This window comes from Colius striatus, chromosome 9, assembly GCF_028858725.1.
Source record: "Colius striatus isolate bColStr4 chromosome 9, bColStr4.1.hap1, whole genome shotgun sequence".
Classification (NCBI taxonomy): domain Eukaryota; kingdom Metazoa; phylum Chordata; class Aves; order Coliiformes; family Coliidae; genus Colius; species Colius striatus.
In genome coordinates this window covers 26,808,365-26,831,090 of record NC_084767.1, presented here as the reverse complement: position 1 = coordinate 26,831,090, position 22,726 = coordinate 26,808,365, and the positions used below count along the sequence as shown (strand labels likewise).

The window sequence follows — 22,726 nt, the reverse complement described above, 5'->3', positions numbered from 1 at the left end:
GCTTGGGAAGGAAAGTTTATAGGGACCAAAACACAGTGCTGTCCTCCAGAGCTTGAACCGTGAAAGGACTTTTTGGTGCCAACTGGTACAGAAAGAGGACAGAGTTCTTCCAGCTCTGAGTTCTTTAATCAAAAGCAAAATAAGGGCCACCTTCACCTTCTCTGAAATCTTTTCTCTTTTTTAAAACTAGATACCGATTTTTTTTTTTTTTAAGTATTGGGAATTTTTTACTTTTATTATCCTCTTCTCCCTGTTCCCTCACTCATGGGCTTTAAATGTAACAAAAAAAACATCATGTCAGAGAAACACATGAGTAGTCATTATTCCTAACACTTCCAGCAGGAGCAGAAGTACTTCACACCTCATCACAAAACATCTTCTCCTGGAATTTCTCAGCCCAGGTCTGCAAGTTTGAGGTTCAGTTGCATCTCACAGCTAAGTCTGTAGCAACTGGGAAGCTGCAAAAGAGCAGAGGTTCTAGTGCCAGTCATTTGTATTTCCTCCTCTAAAGAACACGAAAGGCCTTACAATTTAGGCTTGACTATGTGTCAAAGAGTAAACATGCATTTTGTTTATTTGTCAGGAGTTCATTCTTTGTGTTAGGGAGGACCATTGGGCAGCACAAAGTGAGGCAGAATGAAAAAATGCATTTGGGAGCAACTTCCCTGCTCAGCCAGCAGAATATTTAAATTATGTCATTTGTGCAACTCTTTCCATTCCTCTTTTTTATCCCCCATAGTCTGGGTCAGATCCTGATGCCATTTACAGCATTGCAGAGTTTAGGACTAACACCCAGCTGACTCCTGTGGGATACCTCTGATTTCATTAATAGTGTCTATGACTTAGGAATCTGGGCTTCTTAACATCTTGGCCATGACAAGAGCAGGTGACACCTGTGTTACTCTGCAAATTCCTTTTACCCCTGGCTAAGTGGTCTCAGGGCTTCTGATTCAAGCAGGTCATGGATGCCAATCCAGTGTTGTGCTGTGTAAACAGGGTACCCGAGGGATCATCATCCCCTGCAGTAACTTGTGTGCGTGATCTGCCGATGAAATCGTTTAATCCTTTCTTATTATTACTGCACAGGCTTTGAAAGAAGATTTCCCCCTAAGCCATGTCGTCTCCCCATTCACCAATCAGGAAAGAAGGGAAGGAATGCTTTTAAACCTACTGATTCCATTTGTGCTCACAGTAGGATCTGGAAGCAAAGGTCTGACTAACAAAAAGAAATTTTCTCCCCCTTTTCTGACAACCAATGTTTGCACTTTCCCTGCCTTATGTTGGTTTTTAATTTTTTATCTCTTACTTTTGTTTTCTGTCACTGGCAGTGTGTCAGCTAAGTGCCCTTTGGGTCTGAGATTGAACAGGGACCCATTGGGAGAAGTTGTTGCTGTATCTTCTCTCTGTTTCAGATGTGCCACGGTTCTTGAGTCAGGTCCCACACAGATATGCTCCTTCTTTTGAAACTGGAGTGCAGGGCAAGACAAATCTGTTGTAGCAGAAGCCACAGAGGGGATCAGAGGTCACAGAATTTGTGTGACCCTGTGGATGCCAGTTGTTTGGCACAAGTCCTGCTCCTTGCTTTCTTCTATAGAGGGTGATCACTGGTAAATCCTTAAACGAAAGCAAAGAGCAAAGGGAGAGGGGAATGTCAAAAGGAAATGAGGTCATGAGACCGCTGAAGGGGACGTTTCTTTGTGCTGTGTGGCTCTGTGTTTGTGCATGTTTGTGTTGGCGCTAAAATAAACTTTGCCTTTGCTTGCAGGAGGAGAAGCAGCATGAAAGGTGTGGGGGACGGAGTTTTGGCTTAGGAGACATTTGAGATTTCACCCCATTTTGGAAATGAACAGGGTCTAAATCTTTTAGGTGCCTTTGATGGGATGTTGCCTGATCTTTCTCTCTCTCTCCCCTCCCAATGCATCTCAGACAGCCCCTGGCTGGAGCAGCCAGAGGTCCTGCTGCTGCTCCAGACTGTTATCAATATCCTCCTACCACCTCGCATCATCAGCACTTCCCGCAGCAAGAATTTCATGCTGGAGAGCTCCCCTGCCCACTGCTCCACCCCCGGGGATGCGGGGAAGGACCTGAGGCGGGAAGGGCTCGCAGAGTCCACCAGCCAGGCTGCCTACTTGGGTGAGTGATGGCTTCTGCTGGCCACTGAGGAGAGACACTGATAAAATGGAGGGTTCAAGACTATAGACAGCACCAAAGAAAAACATCTCAGGCAGGAGCTAATTGAGCTTTTTAGGGCTGCTTTAGGCCTTGTCCTGAACAAGGGGCTGGACCAAGCTGAAGCACGAAGCCAGGAGTATCTCTCGAATGATTGCAACGTGAGCAGGGTCTGCACTGCAGCTGGACAAGATTGCAGCACAGGTAGAAGCCACTCAGTTTTCATACTGCCAGGATATAGCAGTGAAGCCACAAGGGCAAGTCAACCAACCTCTAATGTCACAGCTTCACTGGTCCTTGACTAGCCAGGGTGAAAATCACACACAGCCTGTCTGTGCGCTGGCCCTGCGCACACATGACCCATACTGGCTGGCATTCCCTCTGCTCACTGTATGCTGCTGTAGGGCAGTACTGTACTTTCTCACACGTGACCCACAGGTGTAAGGAAAGAAAAACTAATCAAATTGGAGATGCAGCAGCACTGCAGGTTATTGAGGCTATATGGGAAGAGTTTTGTCTCAAAGCTTTCCTTCCAACAGCTTCTCTGTTTCTGATTTTATGAGGGCATTTATCCAAAGACTTACATTCAGGTCTTTGTTAACCCCTGTGTGAAGAAATGGGGTAACACTGTTGAAAAAAATAGCATTTCACCACTGATCTAGCTCCCCCATCCCAGCAAACCTGAATACGAATGTGGGATGGTTGAGATGCCTTGCATCTCATCAAGAAACATGGAGTGGTCAACCTGCTCCAAAGAATTCCCAGGCCTTCCTGTTGGTTCCTGATCAGGGGAGCGTGGAAAGGGGCAGATGCTTTGTCTCTCCCATGAACTAACTGCTGGTCACTGCCCACTTTAATATGGAACATTGTTTTGAATCTCACTGCTGTTCATTCCCATTTGTAATTCAGTGCTCTTGTGAATTATGGCCTGTGGCTTACTGGACCGTAGTTTTGTTTATATTACAGTTTGGCCATGACTCATGCAGCTCCCTGCTAGGAAGGTTCTTCTCATTACCCCATAAATAACCTGGAGGCTATTGCACTCTCAGGGTGACTCTTTGTGTGGATATGCTTGATCAAGATTTTCAAGGTTGTCTGATCAGCCAGGGCTTTATTCCCCACCTGAGCAGCTTTCAAAATACCTGAATTCCGGGAATACAATAGAACTTTGTAGGGAGGGAGAGACGAAGCTAGAGTGAAAAAAAAAATACAGAGGAATTTATGTGAGAAGTAGGAAGATTTATCTGGAAATGGGATTTTCTCTGGAAATGAAGTCCTGATCCTGAAGCCTTTATTACAAGAAGGTTCCTTTCCTTCCCTGCTGCATTTGGAGACCAATAGAAAAGACAGTTGTGACTCTGAGGTGTGGGGATGTGCATGTGCACGTGCATGCATGCATGCATGCCTGTGTTGGTCTGTGCCCACTGTGGCCCCCTGACTCCTCCCTCAATGCCTGTCAAGAACCCTGATGACACCTCTGACTCCCTGTGCTGGTGTGTGTTCCCCTGTAGCCCTGAAGGTGATCCTTGTTTGCTTTGAACGCCAACTGGACAGCCAGTGGTACTGGCTGAGCCTGCAAGTCAAAGAGATGGCCCTGCGGAAGGTGGGAGGGCTGGCCCTGTGGGATTTCCTCGACTTTATCGTACGAACACGGATCCCTATCTTTGTGCTCCTTCGACCCTTCATCCAGTGCAAGGTAACAGTTGCTTTGGCTCCTGATAGATCTCCCTGAAGGCAAGATATCCTTTACATCCCTGCTGAGAACAGAGGAACCACACTCCTGGAAGAACTGCCTGTTTATGTAGGGAATGACATTTCAGAAGTCAGTGAGCCTGAGAACTCTTTGAAACTAAATCACAGGGCTTTCTTCTAGGCAACAGAAAAGAGTAGGCCATTCACACTGCAGCTTTGATCCATGGAGTATAGCTAACCTGAGTGAGAAAGTACTATCAGGATAGATCAAGAGGGTTTGCATGTGGACTTAATTTTGCACCAGTCTTTGTCAAAGCACTTGGAAGTAACGTGGACCTAGGAGGGGGTTGGCATGGTTGGCAGAAGTCTTCCAGAAATCTCTCTTCTGCACATAGCTGAGTAATACAGCTAATGGCCAAGGAGGACCACTCCACTTTCCATCCCTTGGGAAGATGCTGACAGGAGTTTTGCAGATGGACAGACAGCTGCTAGGCTGAGGCAGCCAGGGTTTAAGTTAAGTATGGCCCTTACCTGCTTACCAGGTAGACTACCGTGTGGTACTCTGCCTCATTCAGCCTACCGTGGCTCACCACTTGGACAGAACAAATCCTCTTGGAGGAAGGAGCTGTCCCACGTCTGAAGGTAGAGCTTTGCGTAAGGAAGCCCTCACCCCCATGTACCAATGTCAGTGGGGTTTTGATACCTGTTATTTCAAATACGAGGTTGCCCCTGAAAGACAAGTGGAAACCTCATAGGTGGAGTCAAGACCACATGCTTACAAAGCGGACAGTCTGCTGCCTGCAGGCTCTTGCTGGTGTGGAGACTACTCCCAGTTGCCTGGTCATCATTTCCCTGCAATGTTAACATGTGCCAATTTTACAGCTGCTGGCCCAACCTGCTGAGAACCACGAGGAGCTGACTGCCCGACAGCACATCGCTGACCAGCTGGAGCGGCGATTCATCCCACGCCCGCTCTGCAAGAGCTCCCTCATTGCCGAGTTCAACAACGAGCTCAAGATCCTGAAGGAAGCGGTGCACAGTGGCTCTGGTAAGGAGGAGAGGGGAGAGTTGAGGGCTATCAGCCCAATCTGCTAGCTGGTTCAGGACAAGGGGTCTACACCAGCTGGAACGCCGAAAGTTCCACTTGAACATGAGGAGAAACTTCTTTGCTGTTCAGGTGAGGGAGCCCTGGCACAGGCTGCCCAGGGAGGGTGTGGAGTCTCCTTCTCTGGAGGTTTTCAAAACTTGCCTGGACAAGTTCCTGTGTGATTTGATCGAGGTGGACCTGCTTTAGCAGGGAGTTGGAGTAATTATCTCTAGAGGTCCCAATCCCTACCATTCTGGGATCTTGGGATTGACCCATAAATAAGCTGGTGCTCTGGTAGGAGGGTTGGACTAGATGATCTTTCGAGGTTCCTTCCAGCCCTTGAGGTTCTATGTTTCTGTGTGATTCTGTGAATCCACCCACACCTTGCCAAGCCTGCCCTTGAATCAGGCCCTGTGGCCAGCCCAACACTGGACAGCCAACAGAAGTCCCGGTTAATTGTGAAACACACCTTGTTGTGCCCATTTTTTCCACCAAGTTTGAGTCCCGTTTCCCAGCAGCCACCTCTCGCTGTTACAGCCCCAACCCACAACAGAGGAAGCGTCTACCTGCATCTCTGTAAATCAAAGCAGCTCGTGCAGAAACGTCTGTCTGTTTTGCAGGAGCAGATCTGGCTCCTCCTTTCACTCTTGGCCTCTTTTTTATTTTTCTCTTATCGTGAGGCCCAGAGCAATGGTCCCTCAAATGACAGTGCGATGAACCCTCTCTCGTGTGAGAGGACGGACTGTTCTCCTGTAACAGCCACCCTTGCTGCCACGAGATGGCAGCCACTGCTTACACACGGCAAGAGATTTGACGCGCTTTGTTCTTAAGAAAACGGATTCAAAAGAAAACGCCTCAGCCTTTTTTCCCTCGCTAATAATTACCCTTATTCCTAAATGTTGAAGCTGATCTGGAAAATATAGTGATATGGTTAAAAGAGAAAACCAGACTGCATAAGAAAAATTGGAGAGATGAGGTGAGCCAGGGCGGCTGTGTCTGTTTTATCACCTCTGCCAGCCCCTGCCCCACGAGTCTGGGCAGAACCAGGTGCCTGATATGAGAGGAATGCTTGGCTGGTTATTGATTTCCAGTGCCAACACTGACGTGGGTTTGTTTTTCTCACTCATGTGCAGCTTACCAAGGGAAGACATCTGTCAGCACCGTGGGCACCTCCACCTCTGCGTACCGCCTGAGCCTGGCCACCATGTCCCGCTCCAACACTGGCACGGGCACGGTCTGGGAGCAGGACAGTGAGCCCTCCCAGCAGGCCTCACAGGACACCCTGAGCCGCACAGATGAGGAGGATGAAGAAAGTACGTGGCTACTGATTCGAGCTAAACCCCCAACTTTTAAGGAGTTTTCTTGATGCCCCAGAAGATGGCTGGGAGGGGAAGACAGTTGTACCTGTCCTGGTGTGAACAAAAGGCCTGCAGGGACATGAGGCTAAGAAAATGGTGTGGTTGCCACACAGACCATAGCAGTAATGTTCAGGACATACCTTCTCGTTCCTTCCTGGGCTCTGGGTAGGGAAAAGCAAAGGGCACAGGCAGAGTTTTAGTGTATGAGACCTGGGCTGACATGCAATCCTCACAGTGCTGGTAAGGCATTTGGCAATCAGTCCTCTCTTTGACCTTCACCACAACAGCAGGCAGGGGCTTTGGCCAGCTTTGTAGTTAGGATCCTGTTCCTGTGAGATCTTAGCACTTCCTGCTCATCACTTCTGTCCAGATGCTCCAATGATGAATATGTTGCCTTTGTGCTGCCTGGGATCCAGCTGTGGTTCTCTGCAGGGTGGAATGTCTGTGTGCTTGTGTCATTCACTTAACAAAGAGGAAATTAAGCCTTAAACCTACTGACAACAAAAGCTTGATCTCCCTTTTGGGCAGCTGGAAGATTCTGGGGCTGCCAGGCTTTCTGGTGCCAATTTAGAAGGAATGGGATAGTAGATCTTTTGGGGGCTAATTTGCAATGACCTGAATGCTGCTTTGTCATTTCAGCTGAGTTTCATGTTTTGCTTGGAATTCTGCCTTCTCTCTGCTTCTGAGCTGTCCATCTGCTTCTGAGTTGTCCATCACTTGAAAGCCAGGGTAGAAAACTGCTCATATGTTTGTCAGGCTTGGGTTTTTTCCCTACTTTAGCAGGGATACTGTCTTCTGGTGCTGCAGCGATTGGTCGCCTCAGTAAATTGATGCTTGAAACTCAAGCACATTACTTCTGTGTTTGAGGACTGCTGACTACTACCCAAAGACATTAAACAAAAAGAGTGAAAATGGGTGGCTCAAACAAAAGGCCTCTGCAGTTACAGCAGAATTGCCTTTTGAGAGAGAACAGCCAGCCTGAAACTTTCCAGGCTCAGCCCAGCTTTATTGTAGTGTTCATCACTACACGTTAATGCACAAGCCACCCAGTATTGTACTGTTGATACAGTGCTCAGGTACTTGCTGCCGCAAGCTCTGGTTTCAGCCTCGGATGAATTACGAGCCACTGTGAGGAACGATGAGTGCTTCCTTCCCATTTGCTGCCGGCAGTACCACCTCACTGTCTGTTATAGATAACTATATCAAAATTGGAAAAGGTCAAAAAGAAAAGAGAAAATTACACAATTTCTCCACTTTGATTTGTTTATTTGTAATTAGATATTGCTGTGTAAAAAAAACACACAACAGGGTAATTTCTTTCCAGGTATAATTGTATAATTTGAAGCAACAGTGAAAACTTCACACAGTTCTGATCACAGTCCAAATGCCTGCATATAATTTAGTTGCAGTGTGATGTATTTGAGTGAATTTATCCAATTTTTTGGTGACATTTTAAAATGCATGTCCCAAAGGGTGTTAAAGGGGGTCAGTTCTGCATTTTGATGTTATGGATCTTAAGTTTTGTAACAGTGCTTTGCCATAGTATAGCAGCAGTTTATTTCACAGCAGCAAAATATCTATTTACAACTTTCATGCCAAAAAACACTGTCTGTTAACAAACAATTTATTTATCACAGAAATTGAACCCTAGTGGAAGCTGAATTCCCCAAGCACATTTTCCTGAGAGCCGTATAAGCTGAAAACATACATAAACCCCTGTCCCAGGTGGGCTGGGCTCCTCATCCTGCAGGGTTTTCTGCATATGTCTTTCTGAATTCTGACTGTAAAAATCTAATGGAAGTGTTCAAATGTGCAGGCTTGGGGGCTTAGTAAGTAAATGCTGAGTACGCCTATGGCATCCTGTTATGTCTTGACAATTGTAAATATGTAGGTGGGGTTTGGAGTGGCTGTTTCCCCTCCTTTCCTGTTTTTTTTCTTTCTTTCTAGATGACTCCTTGAGCATGCCCAGTGTGGTAAGTGAACAAGAAGCATACCTTATGGGTGCCATTGGGAGGAGGCGGTTCTCCAGCCATCTCTCCAGCGTGTCTGCACCTCAGGCTGAGGTGGGCATGTTACCCAGCCAAAGGTAACAACATGGACTTTTCACCTTTCCCACTGTATTTGTGAGGTGCAGGTATACGATGTGTATGTCAGGGATGTGGGAGAATAGAATCAGTGCCAGCACGGTGATGCTAAACATGTTCATTCAGAAATAGTGTTGGACCAGGGGTGCAGGGTGGGAAATAATGATTTTCCAAGGTGATCTATGTTGCGTAAGGTCCATAAGGACAAGCTGTCATCCATAGAAACCTTCCTCTTAAACTGTTTCAGAAACCCTCAGCACTATTATTTTCCTCTGGTAGTACCGTGGATAGCAAAAAGAAAACATTATTTTGGGGTTGCACATTGAACAAGGGTACACAGACTGTGTGGGGAGTGGGGAGGAATCCTGAGGAGCTGGAAATGGGAGTAGAAGCATCCTGTTGGATTTACTTTTCTTCCATGTAGTCTTTGTCCTTCCTAGAATAGTAACTAGCTCATCAGAGAAACCGAACGTCAAGTTCAAAGATGGGATTTAATACTGTTTAAAGCCAGAGATAGACCTGTTGATAGAAATCACTTTGAATGCCTTATTCCTAGTTAACATGGAGTACTGAGAAAGAGACTGGAATTTGGAAAACCTACGTCTTTAGGAGATGTAGAGAGGAGGTTTGCATTTAAATGTGACTTTTTCTCTAAGTAAGCAATGTTTGTTGTCTTATTTGTCTGCAACATAGTTATCCAAGGATATCTGACAATGGACAGATGAATTTCTGTTCTTTCCTTTGAACCTTTGAAGAATAAATTGTACATTATCTCTCAGCCAGCCTTGGAAAATCAAAGAACATTGTTCCTCTCTCCAATCTTGCTCAGAATTAAAGAAATAACCTTGATACATGAAGGAAATGTAACAGCTGTGGTACATACCAGCACAGATAGGAGAAGCGATTTACAAGGGAGGAGTTGGACAGATTTTATCTGAGGGTTTTCACAAAAAGGGCTTACAGGAATTCATTTGACTTTTGAACTCAATTGATTCAGTCCCTTTGTTTCTTGAAAAAAATTAATATGCAAGGCTGCATTTTCCTCAATCTTTCACAACCATCTTCAATGCATAAACTTCACAAGAGTCACAGTTGACTGATAGCAATGTTTGCTTTGTGCAATCCCAAGTCATGCTGATGCTGAGAAAGAAAAAGAAAAAAAAAAAGAAAGAAAGACTTCAGTTACAACAGAGCTTTGCTCTCCACCTGATGTGTACATGGTATACCAGGAGAATCACTTTTCATCTGTGTAGGGAAAGTACAAGCTCAGGAAGCGTAATCAATAGTCCACAGCGTCATGCCCTTTTTACTTATGGATGGTAACTGGGCTTTCAGACCGCCTCACAAATGTAAACTAATTAATGTTAAGTTATATGGTTATCACTCTCCTGCTGGTAACCCAGCAAGCCTCCTTTCTTTCTTTCATATTTTTCCTCCGGGGCTGAGAAGGCTGCTCCTGCCCGGATGGCTGAGATGTACGAAAAGCGATAGGATTGTGTACTCGTTTGCCAGGTTCCAGTGCCAGCTGTTTACTTGCAGTTTTATTGCACTACAAGGCTTTGTTTTCCAGATGTTTGTCCTTAGAGTTGTATCAGAAGGAGAGTGGGCTATAGCTTGTGGGAGACAGATTAGGCCTCCCTCAGAAAGAAGTGGCTCGTGGAGGAGGGGAAAGACAAAAAGCTTTCTATGAAGCAGGAAGCAAATAGAACCGAAATAAATAAAAATGCTGCAGGAAAAATGGCTTTGAAAAGAGTTCCCTGCCCTGGTTTCCTTGGGAAACACATCCTCCCAAACTTCTCGTCTCCCTAGTTCTCAGCAGATGTAGAAGTCTCCTTGCAGTGTAAACTCTCTCCAAAGACTGCTCCTGTTACCAGATTTTCTTTCAGCTCCTCTGAGTCATGTGTGTGCTGTTGAGCGTGCGAGACCAATGAATGTTACCGTCCTTCTTTTTTTAATTCCATTGATATTTTTTTTCCTTGGAAAACAGAGACGATCGCATGCCTTTTTGCATTTTCTTTCCCTAAATTCTTAATCTCCCTGCCCCTCCTGCAGTGAACCTAATGTCCTCGATGACTCCCCGAGCCTGGCCACTGAGGGCAGCCTCTCTAGGTACAGTGTTAACACTACCTGTCTGTCAGTGTGTGTGCTGGGAAACGAGCAGTTTCCAATCTCCTCTGTCTCTTCCCTTCACCTTTTGTCTCTCTCTCCATCCCTGTCTCTTGTGGCTCATTGATATTCAGGCCTGCAAGTCAAAGGTGTAGCAACCCAACTTCAGTTTTCAGCTTTGATTGCCAGTAGCTTTGAGGAGGCTATGGGGAAGGGGCAAGAAAAAGCTGTAGCAAGTGAAATAGCGATCTGGCTGGCTAGCCTCCGGGTTTTCCCCGTGTTTAACATTTGCTTGAAAGGCATGAGAAAGATTATCCACGAGGCATTAGCTGTAGCCTGTTATAAGCATTAGTCTGGAGGCTTATATAAAACAGAGACATCTGTTTTTCCATTCATCACACAACGCTGTCACCACAAAAGACTTAATAGCAATATCAAGCTGTGTTCTTTAACATTCACTAATAAAACTAATAATGTTAAGTCCTGTGGAATATAGTTCTCTGTGGACACTTTGCACCAATTCTCATTATTTTTACAAAGTGTCTCCAGTTCTCAAATGGCACCTGAGAAAGCTGACAGGAGAACACCACTAATATATATTTAAAATGTCCCTGTTGGTGCTGGAGTTCAGGTCTGGCCGTTCCGATCACCCGTGGACAGTGGAGTTTGCATGCAAATGCTGATATGGCCATGTCTGTCAGGTGGGTCAGGAGTGAGTTTACAAGGGAGGTCTGCACCTTTAACGGCCAACTCAATCATGTTAAATCATCATCTTACTGTTCTGCTGCTGCGCTGCACCTCTCAGCCCATCCTTGTGGGGTCAGAGAGCTGTCGTTAGTCCCAAGAGCATCTCTGTTTCCTTCCAGAAGGACATGGCCCCATACACTGGCAACACAGGGAGTGACACACGATTTCGTTTCTTTCCCACACCTGCTGAAGACATGGATATGCTGAGAGGCGTTTGTGTGAATGGTTTCTATTTTGTCAGCTTGGTTTTGGATGTCAGTAATGGCTTTTTAGGGTGGGGACAAGCTGCTTTGTTCATTTGTCCATTCTTCCCAGCTGACAAGTGAAGAGTTTATCACTGGTGGTGTCACTGAGATCACCCCATGATTCATGGTGGCCTTTGTGTGAATCTTGCTTTGGCAAGTCAGTGTCTAATTGGTGCTACTGTAGGAGTGGCATTAGGAAAAGACAATGGCTTATTGGCACAGGCAGGAATATTGTTACCTGGTTTTGCGATAAAGAGGATTGCATGATCATCTGAGCGTGTTTCCAGGCAGGAAAAGAACACAAGTCATTCAACCACAGAAGTTAATTGCTGTCCCTTAAGTAGAGCTAAAAACTCACTGGAGAAGGGTGAAGGAGAAGACCTGTGTCTGAGTTAGAGCCATAATGACCTGACACCAGGCTACATCGGTGCTGAATTGAAACTGTTAGGGTCTTGTTAAGTAGGGGGGGAGTCAATCCTAATAGCAGTGGTGAGACTTGAGGAATAAGAGACAGCTATCTCAACAGATGAGCTCAAATGCAATAATTTGTTTTGAACCCTGAAATGGAATCAGTTATACTGTGGGTTCCTACTGTTTTCTGTCACATTGATTTTTTATAGGGACCAGGACACCATCTCCCAGCCTGCTCTGTGGTACAGAGATCTCCTCTGGCAAAAAAAGTTAACAGATGTAATTGGGAATCAGTTCTGTTGGGGTTTGCTGTTCTTTTCATAGGAGCAGACACTAATGTCTGAAGGAGGGGCATCAGAGCTCCAAAGCCTTAGAAAGAATGAAGACAGAGAAATACTGCACATCTTCCTAAAACAGCTAGGTTAGAGTTCTGGGAGGAAGAAAAGATGTTTCAACTGCATCGTTAAATGTGCAAATTGGATTAGTCCTCTGAAGCACAGAAGTAATAAAGCAGACATTGTAGGTGCTCCTTGTGCTGTGGGGATCATAGGACAGAATTAATGTGTTTTTATATTCAGGAACATTAGTTTTGAATAAAGCAGGCTCAAGTTTTTCTTACATAACTTTGATATGGCCTGCAGCACAGTGGTAACCACCGTTTAGGATTGCCATCTGAATGCAAAAGCTGATGTTTGGTCATAACTGACATAAAGAAATAAATCATATGGAGACTAGACCCTTATGGAAGGCAGGAAATTTAAATAAATAAATAGCGACAAACACAAAAAAGGAATAAAGCCTGTTTCCTCTTGTTCCATAGCAATTAGAGCCAGCCATGTAGAAAAGCAAGGAAGGCAGAAAGGGAATAGAATTTAAGCACTTGGAAATAAACAGATAGCATGAGGTGCAAGGCTGAGGAGCACGTGTGTCCAGCATCATGATTTTTTGTGGTGGTTATGATCTGAGAGAATCCAATTTTCCAAACTAGAAAGGAAGAAGGAGAAGTCACTGTAATGGCAATCTGTTGCACAAACATGTTTCCTTTTGTTTGCTGATATGCCCATCTTGGCTTAATGTGCCTAACATGGAGTGAGTTCACAGTGCCAGGGCAAGAATAGCAGTGTGTCCTGGTTTAGGCTCATCAGGGAACAAAAGACCACAATTAGCCTCAAGTACCAAAGACCTGAGGATTGCCAAAGGGCAGGGAGAGCTTAATTGCCGCTTAAGGTCCAGGACAAAACCAGGCTATTGGGCTTGGGGAAGAAAACAGAAAATAATTTAATGCAACACCAACTAAAAAGCATAACCATAAAACCCCAAAACATAACAGACATAACACAACACAGAGTGGTGCAACAATGAAGAGTCCGACCAGCCCTTTAAGACCACCTTCTCCCCACCCCTCCCCTCTTCCCAGGCTCAGAGTCCTGATCCCGGTGTTTTTACCTCCTCCCCCCAAAACGAACCAGCGGGGCAGGGAGTGGGGGTTTCAGTCAGTCTATTCCTGACAGCTTCTGCCATTTGTCCCTCCCCAGGGCAGATGGGCTCCACACCAGTCCTCCCTGCAAGTCCGTGGGGTACCTCACACACACGGCAGCCCTACATGGGCTGTTCCAACATGCATTTATCCCAAAGGCTGCAGCTCCTCTCTGCCTCTCGTGTGGGTCTGCTCTGCAGTGCTCAGGGTCTCCAGCACGGCCTGGGCCATGGCCGCCTCCTCACACAGTCCCTCGCCCGTCCCCGGTGCACTCACACGGAGCTGCTGGTAACTCTCAGTCCTGCCATGGCCCTCATGGGTTGCAGGGGCACAGCTGCGTTCTCACCATGGCTTGCAGAGGGGTCTCTGGTCTGGTGCTCCTCCTTCCTTCCTCCTCTAACTGTGGGGCCCGTATGGTCGCCTCCGTCTTGTACCACTCTTACACCTCCTGCCAGCACTTCAAATTCCTGTCCCTAAATAGTGATGGCAGAGGCGCCAGATTGGCCCAGCCGGGCCGGAGGTGGGTCTGAACCCAGGAGCCGGGGGATGGTCCAAAAACTCTTTACCGGGTCTTCACTGCAACCCGCTCCCCCTGTTACTAAGCAAAAACAGCTCCTTGTTAAACTATGACACAGGGCTAACACTAACTGAGCTAGGATGTGTCTGGGAATACCAGAGATGGAGTTCATCTGCATTTTAACCAATTCTTCACTGGCCTTTGTCTGCTAACCCTCTCATTCAGATGTCTTGGGACACAAAGTGTGTACGTTCTACCCTCATGGTGTGGCACGTACATCTTTTTAATGAACATTTAAACCCCTTGCTTCCTTTGTCGTTGCTTTGTTTCCTTCTTTGTGGTTTTTTTTTGTTTTAATTTGGCTGCATGGTTTTTTATCATTCATGAGCATCACTTATGCCAACCTGACAAAGTTTCTTTTACCCCCCACTGTTTGACTGCACTGGTTGTCGTTTCTTGTAGTGCTGGCAACACGCTTCCACAAAGTTGGGTTGGTTTGTTTCGGGTTTTTGTTCACTTGCCTCTGCCCTAACTATAATGGGAATAACATTGTTGAGAAGATAAAACCCCTGACAGAGACACTCAGAGAGTGACAGAGCATCTTTGTGTTGGGCAGGAAAAAAAAATGTTTTGCTATTCCCAAACAAATCTGGCTTATGTACTGCAGAAAATCCTTTCTTATTGATGACATTGCCACAGGAGCGAAACATACTGTCAGTTGTACTGGCATTTGATTCAGTGTTCCTTGACTGGGTGCCAGAAAACCAGCATACCCCTGGTCAGGTCTGGTAAACAAGGAGAGACAGAAACAGAGGGAGGGAGGGAAGGCTACACAGGGCCAACAGTCTGCCTGCCACACTAATGTTCATGGAAACAAGATCAGTAGTGCTGTTATTTGATGTGAAAAGAAACCCTCCCAAACCCTTGTGAATTGAAAAGTTATATCTGAAAATTCAGTCACTCATCCAAAATTTGTGGTCTTTATGGTTTTCTCTCTTCCTTTTTCCTTCCTAGCTTCAAAATTTGGAGACAGAAGGCAAAAAGAGAGCCACAGTAGGACCTAGCTGTGCGCAGGCAGCTCTGCAAAGCTTGGCTGCTCTCGGGTTCTTTATTTGCCTGCAATAGATCTGTGCAATTTCAGTTCATAAGATCATCCCAAATTACACCAGTTTGTGTAATGATCCAGCATTGGAGATACACATCCACCAACTCACTAAACTCATTTCACTTAATGATACAAGCCAGGCAGAAAATCCCAGATTGTCAGGAAGACGCGAAGTGCAGCCTTTCTTTTGCTTACCTCTTGTTTGTCTTCAGTGCAGAGGTTACTCCATGGGAATTCCTTTTTTCCTCATACATAGCCATCACACAGTCCATGAACTCCCTTTATCTAAAGACGTTTTCAAAGTGTTTTTGTTTTTCGTGATGAGTTTGTTTCATCACTATAGGCAGTGTTTTGTACTGACTGTGTAGTCTTCCTGCTACAGGCATTTACGTCTCCTCACTCACAGTTAATTCTTTGAGTTACTGTGTCTTCATGAGAAATTGTAACAATATTCTCAAAAGCTAGTCCAATGGAGAACTGCTTTTTCAAGACCTTCTCCATCTAATTCCTACTTAATTCACATACTGGTGACTACTGTAAAAATGTCTTAAAATTCGGAGAAATAAATTTTTATGTAATCCTAGAAACAGAAGATTAAGACAATTCTGCAGGATGTAATGTCAGGTAGTCTGGATCACAAACCTAAAGACATATTTAAGCACAGACTCTTTGCTTTAATAAAGAACAATGTGTTGCTTCTGGACCCACCTTCTGGACCTGCAGCAGTCACTGTCTGGGTCAAGAACACTGTCCTATTACGAAGAAGTAACTCTCAGGACTCTGTATATTCATAGGCAGGTGTTTGCACAATGTTTAGGATGCTTTGTATGAAAATCATGTCAATACCCTATTTTAAAGACAGAAAACGTGTTCCAGAGACTGGTGATCTCATTTGGAAGAGCCATCTGAAGGAGAAAAGGACTCAAACATATCTTGTTAGTTTTGGCTTTGAGCTGCAGAAGCTTTTCCTTTTTTTCTTTCCCCCCAAACCACTGCATCTGTGGTAATATTGCCGAGGCCATGCCTAGGATTCTTAGGCTGTGGTCAGCCAATCAGAAGAGAAAGAGCTTCAGGGTCTTAAGATGTTTCTCTCCTTGAAGCTGCCTATTGTTTCCCCAGTAGAGTTGGTAACAAACACACACATATGGTTTAGTGCAAAGTCGGGCTTTAGTTTAAATTGATAAGGGACAAAGAAATAGGACTTACAGATCGGGTATAACCAGACTTTGTCTAGAGGAAGATGAAGAACCTCTCATGTTTTGTTCCACCAACCCTTTTAAGGGCAGTCACTTCTGCCAAAGCAAAGAATGAGCTGTTCAGGTTTGACTTCTTCCTCTGCTGCTGTAACATCAGGCAATAAACTTTCACTGTGTTGGTGGTATCAAATCACTCCGAGGAGATCCAAGGAAAACATCTAGAGAAAAGAAAGTTGTTTTCCTTTAGATTAATGCAGACCTAAGGCAAAATGGATTGTAATAGCAAATCTTCAGCACTGCATACCAGATATAGCTGGAAGATGCCTAAATAGGATGTGTGGCTCAGTGAATTCCAGTCTGTCCCAAATATGCAGCTGCCTGGTTTAAAAGGAGTCCATCTTAAATGTTAGTTGCTATTGTAACCATATGTGTCTCAGACACAGTTCATTCAGCTAAAATGTTTTGTGGTCACTGTCTGCTAAATGACCGATTTTTAACTGTTCAGAGGAATGCAGTGCTTTGATGAAAATGGGGAGAGGGTGGTGTTTTTATATTAAGTAGATTAAATGGTCAGTTGAATGGCAGAATAAGATGGTATGTGGCCAAATGCATTTTGTTGCTAAAGATTCTGTTACTGCAGATTTTCACACATTTTGTGCTAAGATATGAAAAACTAAAAAGCTGTGTTTCTCTCTCTCTCTTTATATATATAATTTATGTTTACTTGTCTTTTTTTGTTTGCTAGCCACAAAAGGACTTAAAGCTGCAAGTGTTCAGTGTGGGGCCTTGTTCACATAACTCATGCATCCATTATGTGAATGGATCCTTTGTCACTTTGTGTTTGTTTTTTGTTTGTTGACTTAAATTGAAAATAAAACCAGATCACAAAATTGTGATGAGAAGTCTATTTGAGAGGGGGAAAAAAAAAAAAAGAAGCTTTTACAGCATTGTCCTTGAAAAAGGAAAAGTAATCGAGACGGCCTTTGAGCTAGGAAACTGATATTCTTGCCTTTATTGATGTGGCAAAGGATGCAGAGAAGTGAGTGTTGCTCAGTGGGATGCATCAATCAATGACTGAAAACTGAAATCTGCAGTTATTATATTTGGATGCTACCTATGCGTGGCCAAGTCCTGAATGCCATAATTCCACCTCCCACCCTTTCCTAAGCCCTGGAAGCCACAACCCAACAGACACGTCCCTCCCCATCCTTCAAAGACAGCACTACTCTTTGAAGTGATTGTGCCATTTAGCGGTTTGCTTCATTTATTTATTTATTTATCTATTTTTAGTCACGATTGCCAGGACACCTACTAGTTATACAGGGTGCTTCCATGCCTGGCCTAATGCTATCAACATCTAACAGGGTGGCGAGCGTGCAGAGCGAGCCAGGACAGCAGAACCTTCTCCTGCAGCAGCCCCTGGGGCGGAAGAGAGGCCTGCGGCAGGTGAGAACACGGGCCGTGATCAATCCTGTTTGAACTGGGTTGGCTTGTCATGGCTGCGTCTGTTTGGAAACGATTTGTGGCTGCGACGTGTCGCTTTTACCGAATTTGTGACATGCCAGTGCAGTCAGTTGAAGCACAGCACGAGTTGTAGCTGTGAGGCCTGACAAACCCCTGAGAGACGTTTGGATTTCCCAATCCTTTCTTTGCTTTGCTTTTGTTTTGTGGGCTTTTTTTTTTGCTCATTTTTTCTTTTTCTTTTTTCTTATTAAATGGCAGTCACACAATCTGCATTGCATTACATCCGCTATTGATGATGATCTATTCTCCTGACAGAGGAGGAGTTGCGTAATATGTCAACATCCATCAGCCTAACTCTTTCTTCCAACATTTAGCTTCGCCGACCACTGCTGTCACGTCAGAAAACTCAGACAGAGCCTCGCAGCCGTCACGGAGCTCGGCTTTCAACCACACGGCGCAGCATCCAGCCCAAGCCCAAACCCAGCGGTACGGCAGCGCGGCACCACCACCCTGGCACGGCCACCCAGCACCGCCCGCCCAAGAGGGGAAGGGGCTGTGTTGTTGGGTTAGCTTAAAGGAAAAGTTGCTATGTTTGCAGAGTCTGCAAGTTGTTTTGTAGAAATCAGAGGTGCCGTGTTTTACTGGTTTGTGCTCAGTTCAAGCTGGCAGTGACTGGAAATTACTGCCATCAATTTGCTCTTCAGTAGCTCATATTTAAGTGAAATCCCAATGAGTTTATCCTTTTCCCTAGTAAGTGGATAGCCTATCAGAAAATCACCTCCTCAACAAGGTGAAATGGGAAATAGACACTGAATTATCACATCTCCGAGAGGTGCAGAGAATTTAGGGGACAGGTGTCCTCTTTCAGGATGCCTTGCCCAAAACCTCCAGATCTGCAACTTTTGAGTCCGCTATTGAGAGTTGTAGAAAGAAAGAAAATTCTCATTGTTTGTAAGCTTTGAGCACAGAGCTGTCAGGGTTGCATGTGGAAATGAACATAGGACTGTTCTAGTCCCTGGTGTGTGTTTACTGAGCAGAGCAGGTGGCTCCGTTCTGTATCATCTGAAGCACACAATGAACTTTGGAGGAAACACCTGGAAGAGCAAAGGTTGCTTGCAAACTCTGTGGGTTTCTAACCACTCATCCAGGACTGTGCTGGAGCAACAGCACTGCTGGAGATGTCTGAAACATAAAAGTAGACCTAAAATAATTTAGAACAGGAGCACAGGTACCAGTTTTACTCTTAAGTTACAGTCTAGTTGTCTTCACCTTGTGCTGTTCCGTTATTCCCGGAGGGTGGGAATGCCTGCAGGAGTGGGGGGCAATCAGCTGCCCTCTTTCTTTTCCCACATTTCCTGCAAAACCTTGGGCAGTCCTCTTACATATTTACATCTCAGTTTTCCTTTTTTGTTGTTGTTGTCTTTTTAATTTGAGGGCAGAAATGCCTAAATGGCATGGGAATTCTATTCAGTATATTCTTCTGGGATGGAAAGATGCTATGGGTGTTGTTTATCTCACTAAGCCATGACAAAGACAAGTCGGGCAACTCGTCGCCAGGAGATCCCCGACTCTTGCTGTGGGTTTGGAGGAAGCCTGGGGGAGGGGGGAAGGCAAAAAAAACCCCAAACAGCTTTAGCTTGAACTGCAATTAGTTTATAAAAATGGAAAGAACCATGAATCTTGTCTCAGTTGTACAAACCCCTGGGATTCCGTCCTTCTCTTCTGTTTTCCTTCCCAAAATGCAGCATTTTAATTCTCAGTTTTCCGGGCTTTGTAGCTCCAGCGGAGCAGAAGCGGTCGGTGACTTTCACCGAGGCGCAGCCTGAGGCTACAGCCGGCTCCGGCGGGGAGGCGCCGGCCCCAGCCGCCCCGCAGCCGGGCTGCAGCCGCGGCAGCCCCCGCTCCGCGCAGCAGCAGCCCCTCGGCAGCCCGGCGCTCAGCTCCTCGCCTGCCATCGTGGTGGCTGATCTCCACTGCCAGACCCCTGCACAGGTAACGTGAGCCACGGCTTCGTCACGGCTTTCTGCCCACCGCTTCGCCCACGTTGCGGGGCAAAGGCGCGGGGACCGCCTGATGTGCTGCAGCACTGCCACAGCGGTGTCCTGTGCGTCTGCTCTTCAGGCCGAGTGGCTGCCCAGCCCTCCTCCTTTGTGAACCGTTCACATCTAGATCTATGCAATGACTCTTCATTTGCAAATACATTTCCCGCGTCTTCCCTTTCCATCTTGCCGGCCATGCTCACCGGGCAAGCGTTCAACAGGCTCCCTCTGAGAAACGTGTCCTTAGGAAGGACTCCTTCAAAACATCGGGACTGTTTTAGCAAAAGCATCCCATTTCAAAAGATGACATTTTTCTGTGTTGGACACCACTGAGGACAGCACAGGGACAATCAATCTCATCCCTTCAACACATTAGTGACGTTAAGATCTCTGTTACACACCCAGATATCTCATGTCTTTGGAGGGTTATGTCCTGCACCGTGAACAAATGAAAGACAGCAGGCTTGAGGACACACTAAGACAATGAAATGAGGAGATGTTAACGACTGAAATGAGATAGCCTTTCTGACCATTCCTGCAAATGAGATTCAGCAGCCAAAATCTGCCCGTTAGTGTGAATTTTTAGGCATTTATAATTTGCAAGTGTTTGGCCCTTTATGGGAAAAAGTATTCCTGAATGCGAAAAGATATTCTAGACATTCCCCTGTGTTTTCCCCCTCCCCCTCCCACTTTCTTTGACCGCTGGCTCTCCTCAATTGCAGAGCGAGGCACTTTCTGCTGAGAAGGAGAAGGAAAAAGAGGAAGGCTTGGAGTCCCGGCCGGCGACGGCACAAAGCACCCCACCCACGCAGCTCTCTGACGCTGAGGACTACGCTGGCCTCGAGACCACCAGCCTGCTGCAGCATGGGGACACGGTCCTGCACATCAGCGAGGACAACGGCATGGAGAACCCCTTGCTAACCACGCACTTCAGCTTCACGCACGTGGAGCTTGGGGAGACGGACGTCGACCTAGATGAATCTCATGTTTAACTCTTGGGGCAGTGCAGTAGTGGGAGGAGGAAGAGAAAGTGTGCCTTCTCCTTTGAGTTCTCTGGTAACTAGTAACTAATTAAGACAGCAGCACTTTATTACCTGAAGGCAGAAAATAGCCGACGGCCAGTTGCTAGAGACTGGCAAGTTTTTATTTGTGGAATCTGCTTTTGGTTCAGGGCAAGGCCGCAGGAACAGAGAATTTTAAGGAAATTCTCAGGGTAGGGTTGTGTGGGCTTTAAAGCAGCCAGGTACTGTGACAAGCAGCCTTGCTGCCTGAGCGGGCTGTTGAACGTATGAGTCAGAGAAGAGAAGCGTCTTCTGAGATTGTGCCCAAGGTTTATTTTTGTAGCATTTTTGAGAGGAGAGCTATATATTAGTTGAACCCAAGGCTCTTGCACCATGGTTCTGACAGCGAAAACACTGGCAAAAAGGACCAGCCTAGAGCTTGATTTTCACAAGCCTGGGACCATTGTTTCTAACTTGCAGAACAATGATAAGCACCAAGGAGCAATTAGACTTGGTTTGGGTTTTGTTCCTCTTTTTGGCATTGCAGACTTGTGTTGACTTTACTTTTGTCTGTTGGTTTCATTCCACTCCGTAAGATATTGCCCTCGTGCTACAAAAAATTTGCTCTGTAAAACTAAGTACATACCATAGGGAGGAATGCATGTGCTGTGTGCAGATAGAGATGGGCAGGGGCTGAGCAGGCTGCAGGTGGTATAAATAGCCCACACAGGCCTGCTTAAACATACCAATTCATCTCCACAGCTTAAAAAAGCCCCCCAAGAATCCACATCTGGAATGTGTGGACCCTCTGGTACCTTGCAGCTGCTCCACCGACGCTGTTGTATGTACTTAGATATAGGGATTTAAAGTAAATATTTAGATATGGTATTTTCTTGTTCCTATATACACAAATATAAATATATATGTACCCTGTAAACAGAAGATGGATATTGCAGGGCAGAAACTTGATGAAAGAATCTATTTTTGGCATCTTGAGGTTGTATTTAAAAAGGTTCCATTTTATCTACCCAACATTCATGGCTGCAAGTATTAGAGAGAAATATATATATAACATTTATACCTAGGTGGAGACCCTCATGGGGGACAAGCTGAAGCCACAGCTGAGTTACGGGCTAAGCTGCAGCATCATGGAATTACACTGAAACGTGAATTTAGCCATTAGCTGCTTACAGGCAAACTGCAAACCAGCTGTGAAACAAACCATGAAATCATAAGCAACACCCAGAGTTGCCCTGTGCTTTGGGAATCATCTACTGCTTTTTTCAGCTCACATTACAAGAACTGGAGTTTATAATCTTGGCATTATTGTGCAGAGGGAAATATTTTAGATCGTCCTGAGAGCCTGTAAAATGTGCTGATTACCAGTTTGGCTCCTGGGGGCTTGTTATTTGGACACATGTCACAAAACAGCCTTACTGAGGAGAGACATCCTCCTATCCATCCCGAAAGAAAGGTCTTGCGTTTCTCGTAACAGCTCTGAAATAGCTATTTAAAATATTGGCATAGAAAAACTGCCATGCAGCATGCAGTTCTAAGTGCTGCACAGAAAATGAACCACTGACAGCAGGTTTCAGCCTGCTGAACCCCACGGAGCCTTCAGGCTGTGCTGCCTGATGTTTGCCCAATGCTCAAGTTTGAGGGGAGCTGTGCACGCCAGCCTCGGGAGGGAACCCATCACAGAATCCCAGCATCCCAGAATGGTGGGTGTTGGAGAAGACCTCTAGAGATCATTACTCCAGCCCCCTACTAAAGCCGGTCCACCTCAACCAGGTCACACAGAAATGTGTTCACATGAGTTTTGAAAACCTCCAGAGGTTCCACACCCTCCCTGTGCAGGCTGTGCCAGGACTCCCTCACCCTCACAGCAAAGAAGTTTCTCATGTTTGAGTGGAACTTCCTCTGTTCCAGCTGGTGCCCATCACCCCTTGTCCTATCACTGGGTGCTACAGAAAACACTCCTGCCTGTTTCACCTCTGCAGATATCAGAAGACATCCTTCTCTCGGTTT

The 22,726-nt window shown here is 45.8% G+C and overlaps 1 protein-coding gene across 3 annotated transcripts in view; it reads left to right on the top strand.

The window, feature by feature from the left end:
• Positions 1–20,690, top strand: part of UNC80 (unc-80 homolog, NALCN channel complex subunit) — a 131,574-nt gene extending 110,884 nt beyond the window's left edge. For 2 of the 3 annotated variants that reach the window (XM_062002459.1, XM_062002460.1), the window contains 11 exons: positions 1,087–1,210; positions 1,927–2,133; positions 3,681–3,865; positions 4,744–4,909; positions 6,082–6,261; positions 8,254–8,392; positions 10,443–10,499; positions 17,559–17,640; positions 18,033–18,144; positions 19,442–19,650; positions 20,420–20,690. In XM_062002459.1, coding sequence (XP_061858443.1) covers positions 1,087–1,210; positions 1,927–2,133; positions 3,681–3,865; positions 4,744–4,909; positions 6,082–6,261; positions 8,254–8,392; positions 10,443–10,499; positions 17,559–17,640; positions 18,033–18,144; positions 19,442–19,650; positions 20,420–20,689 — 1,731 coding nt within the window. In that variant the 3' untranslated portion in view covers position 20,690. The remainder of the gene's footprint in view (positions 1–1,086; positions 1,211–1,926; positions 2,134–3,680; positions 3,866–4,743; positions 4,910–6,081; positions 6,262–8,253; positions 8,393–10,442; positions 10,500–17,558; positions 17,641–18,032; positions 18,145–19,441; positions 19,651–20,419) is intronic. The other variant, XM_062002461.1, reaches the window with a different exon arrangement.
• The last annotated feature ends 2,036 nt before the right edge of the window (positions 20,691–22,726 follow it).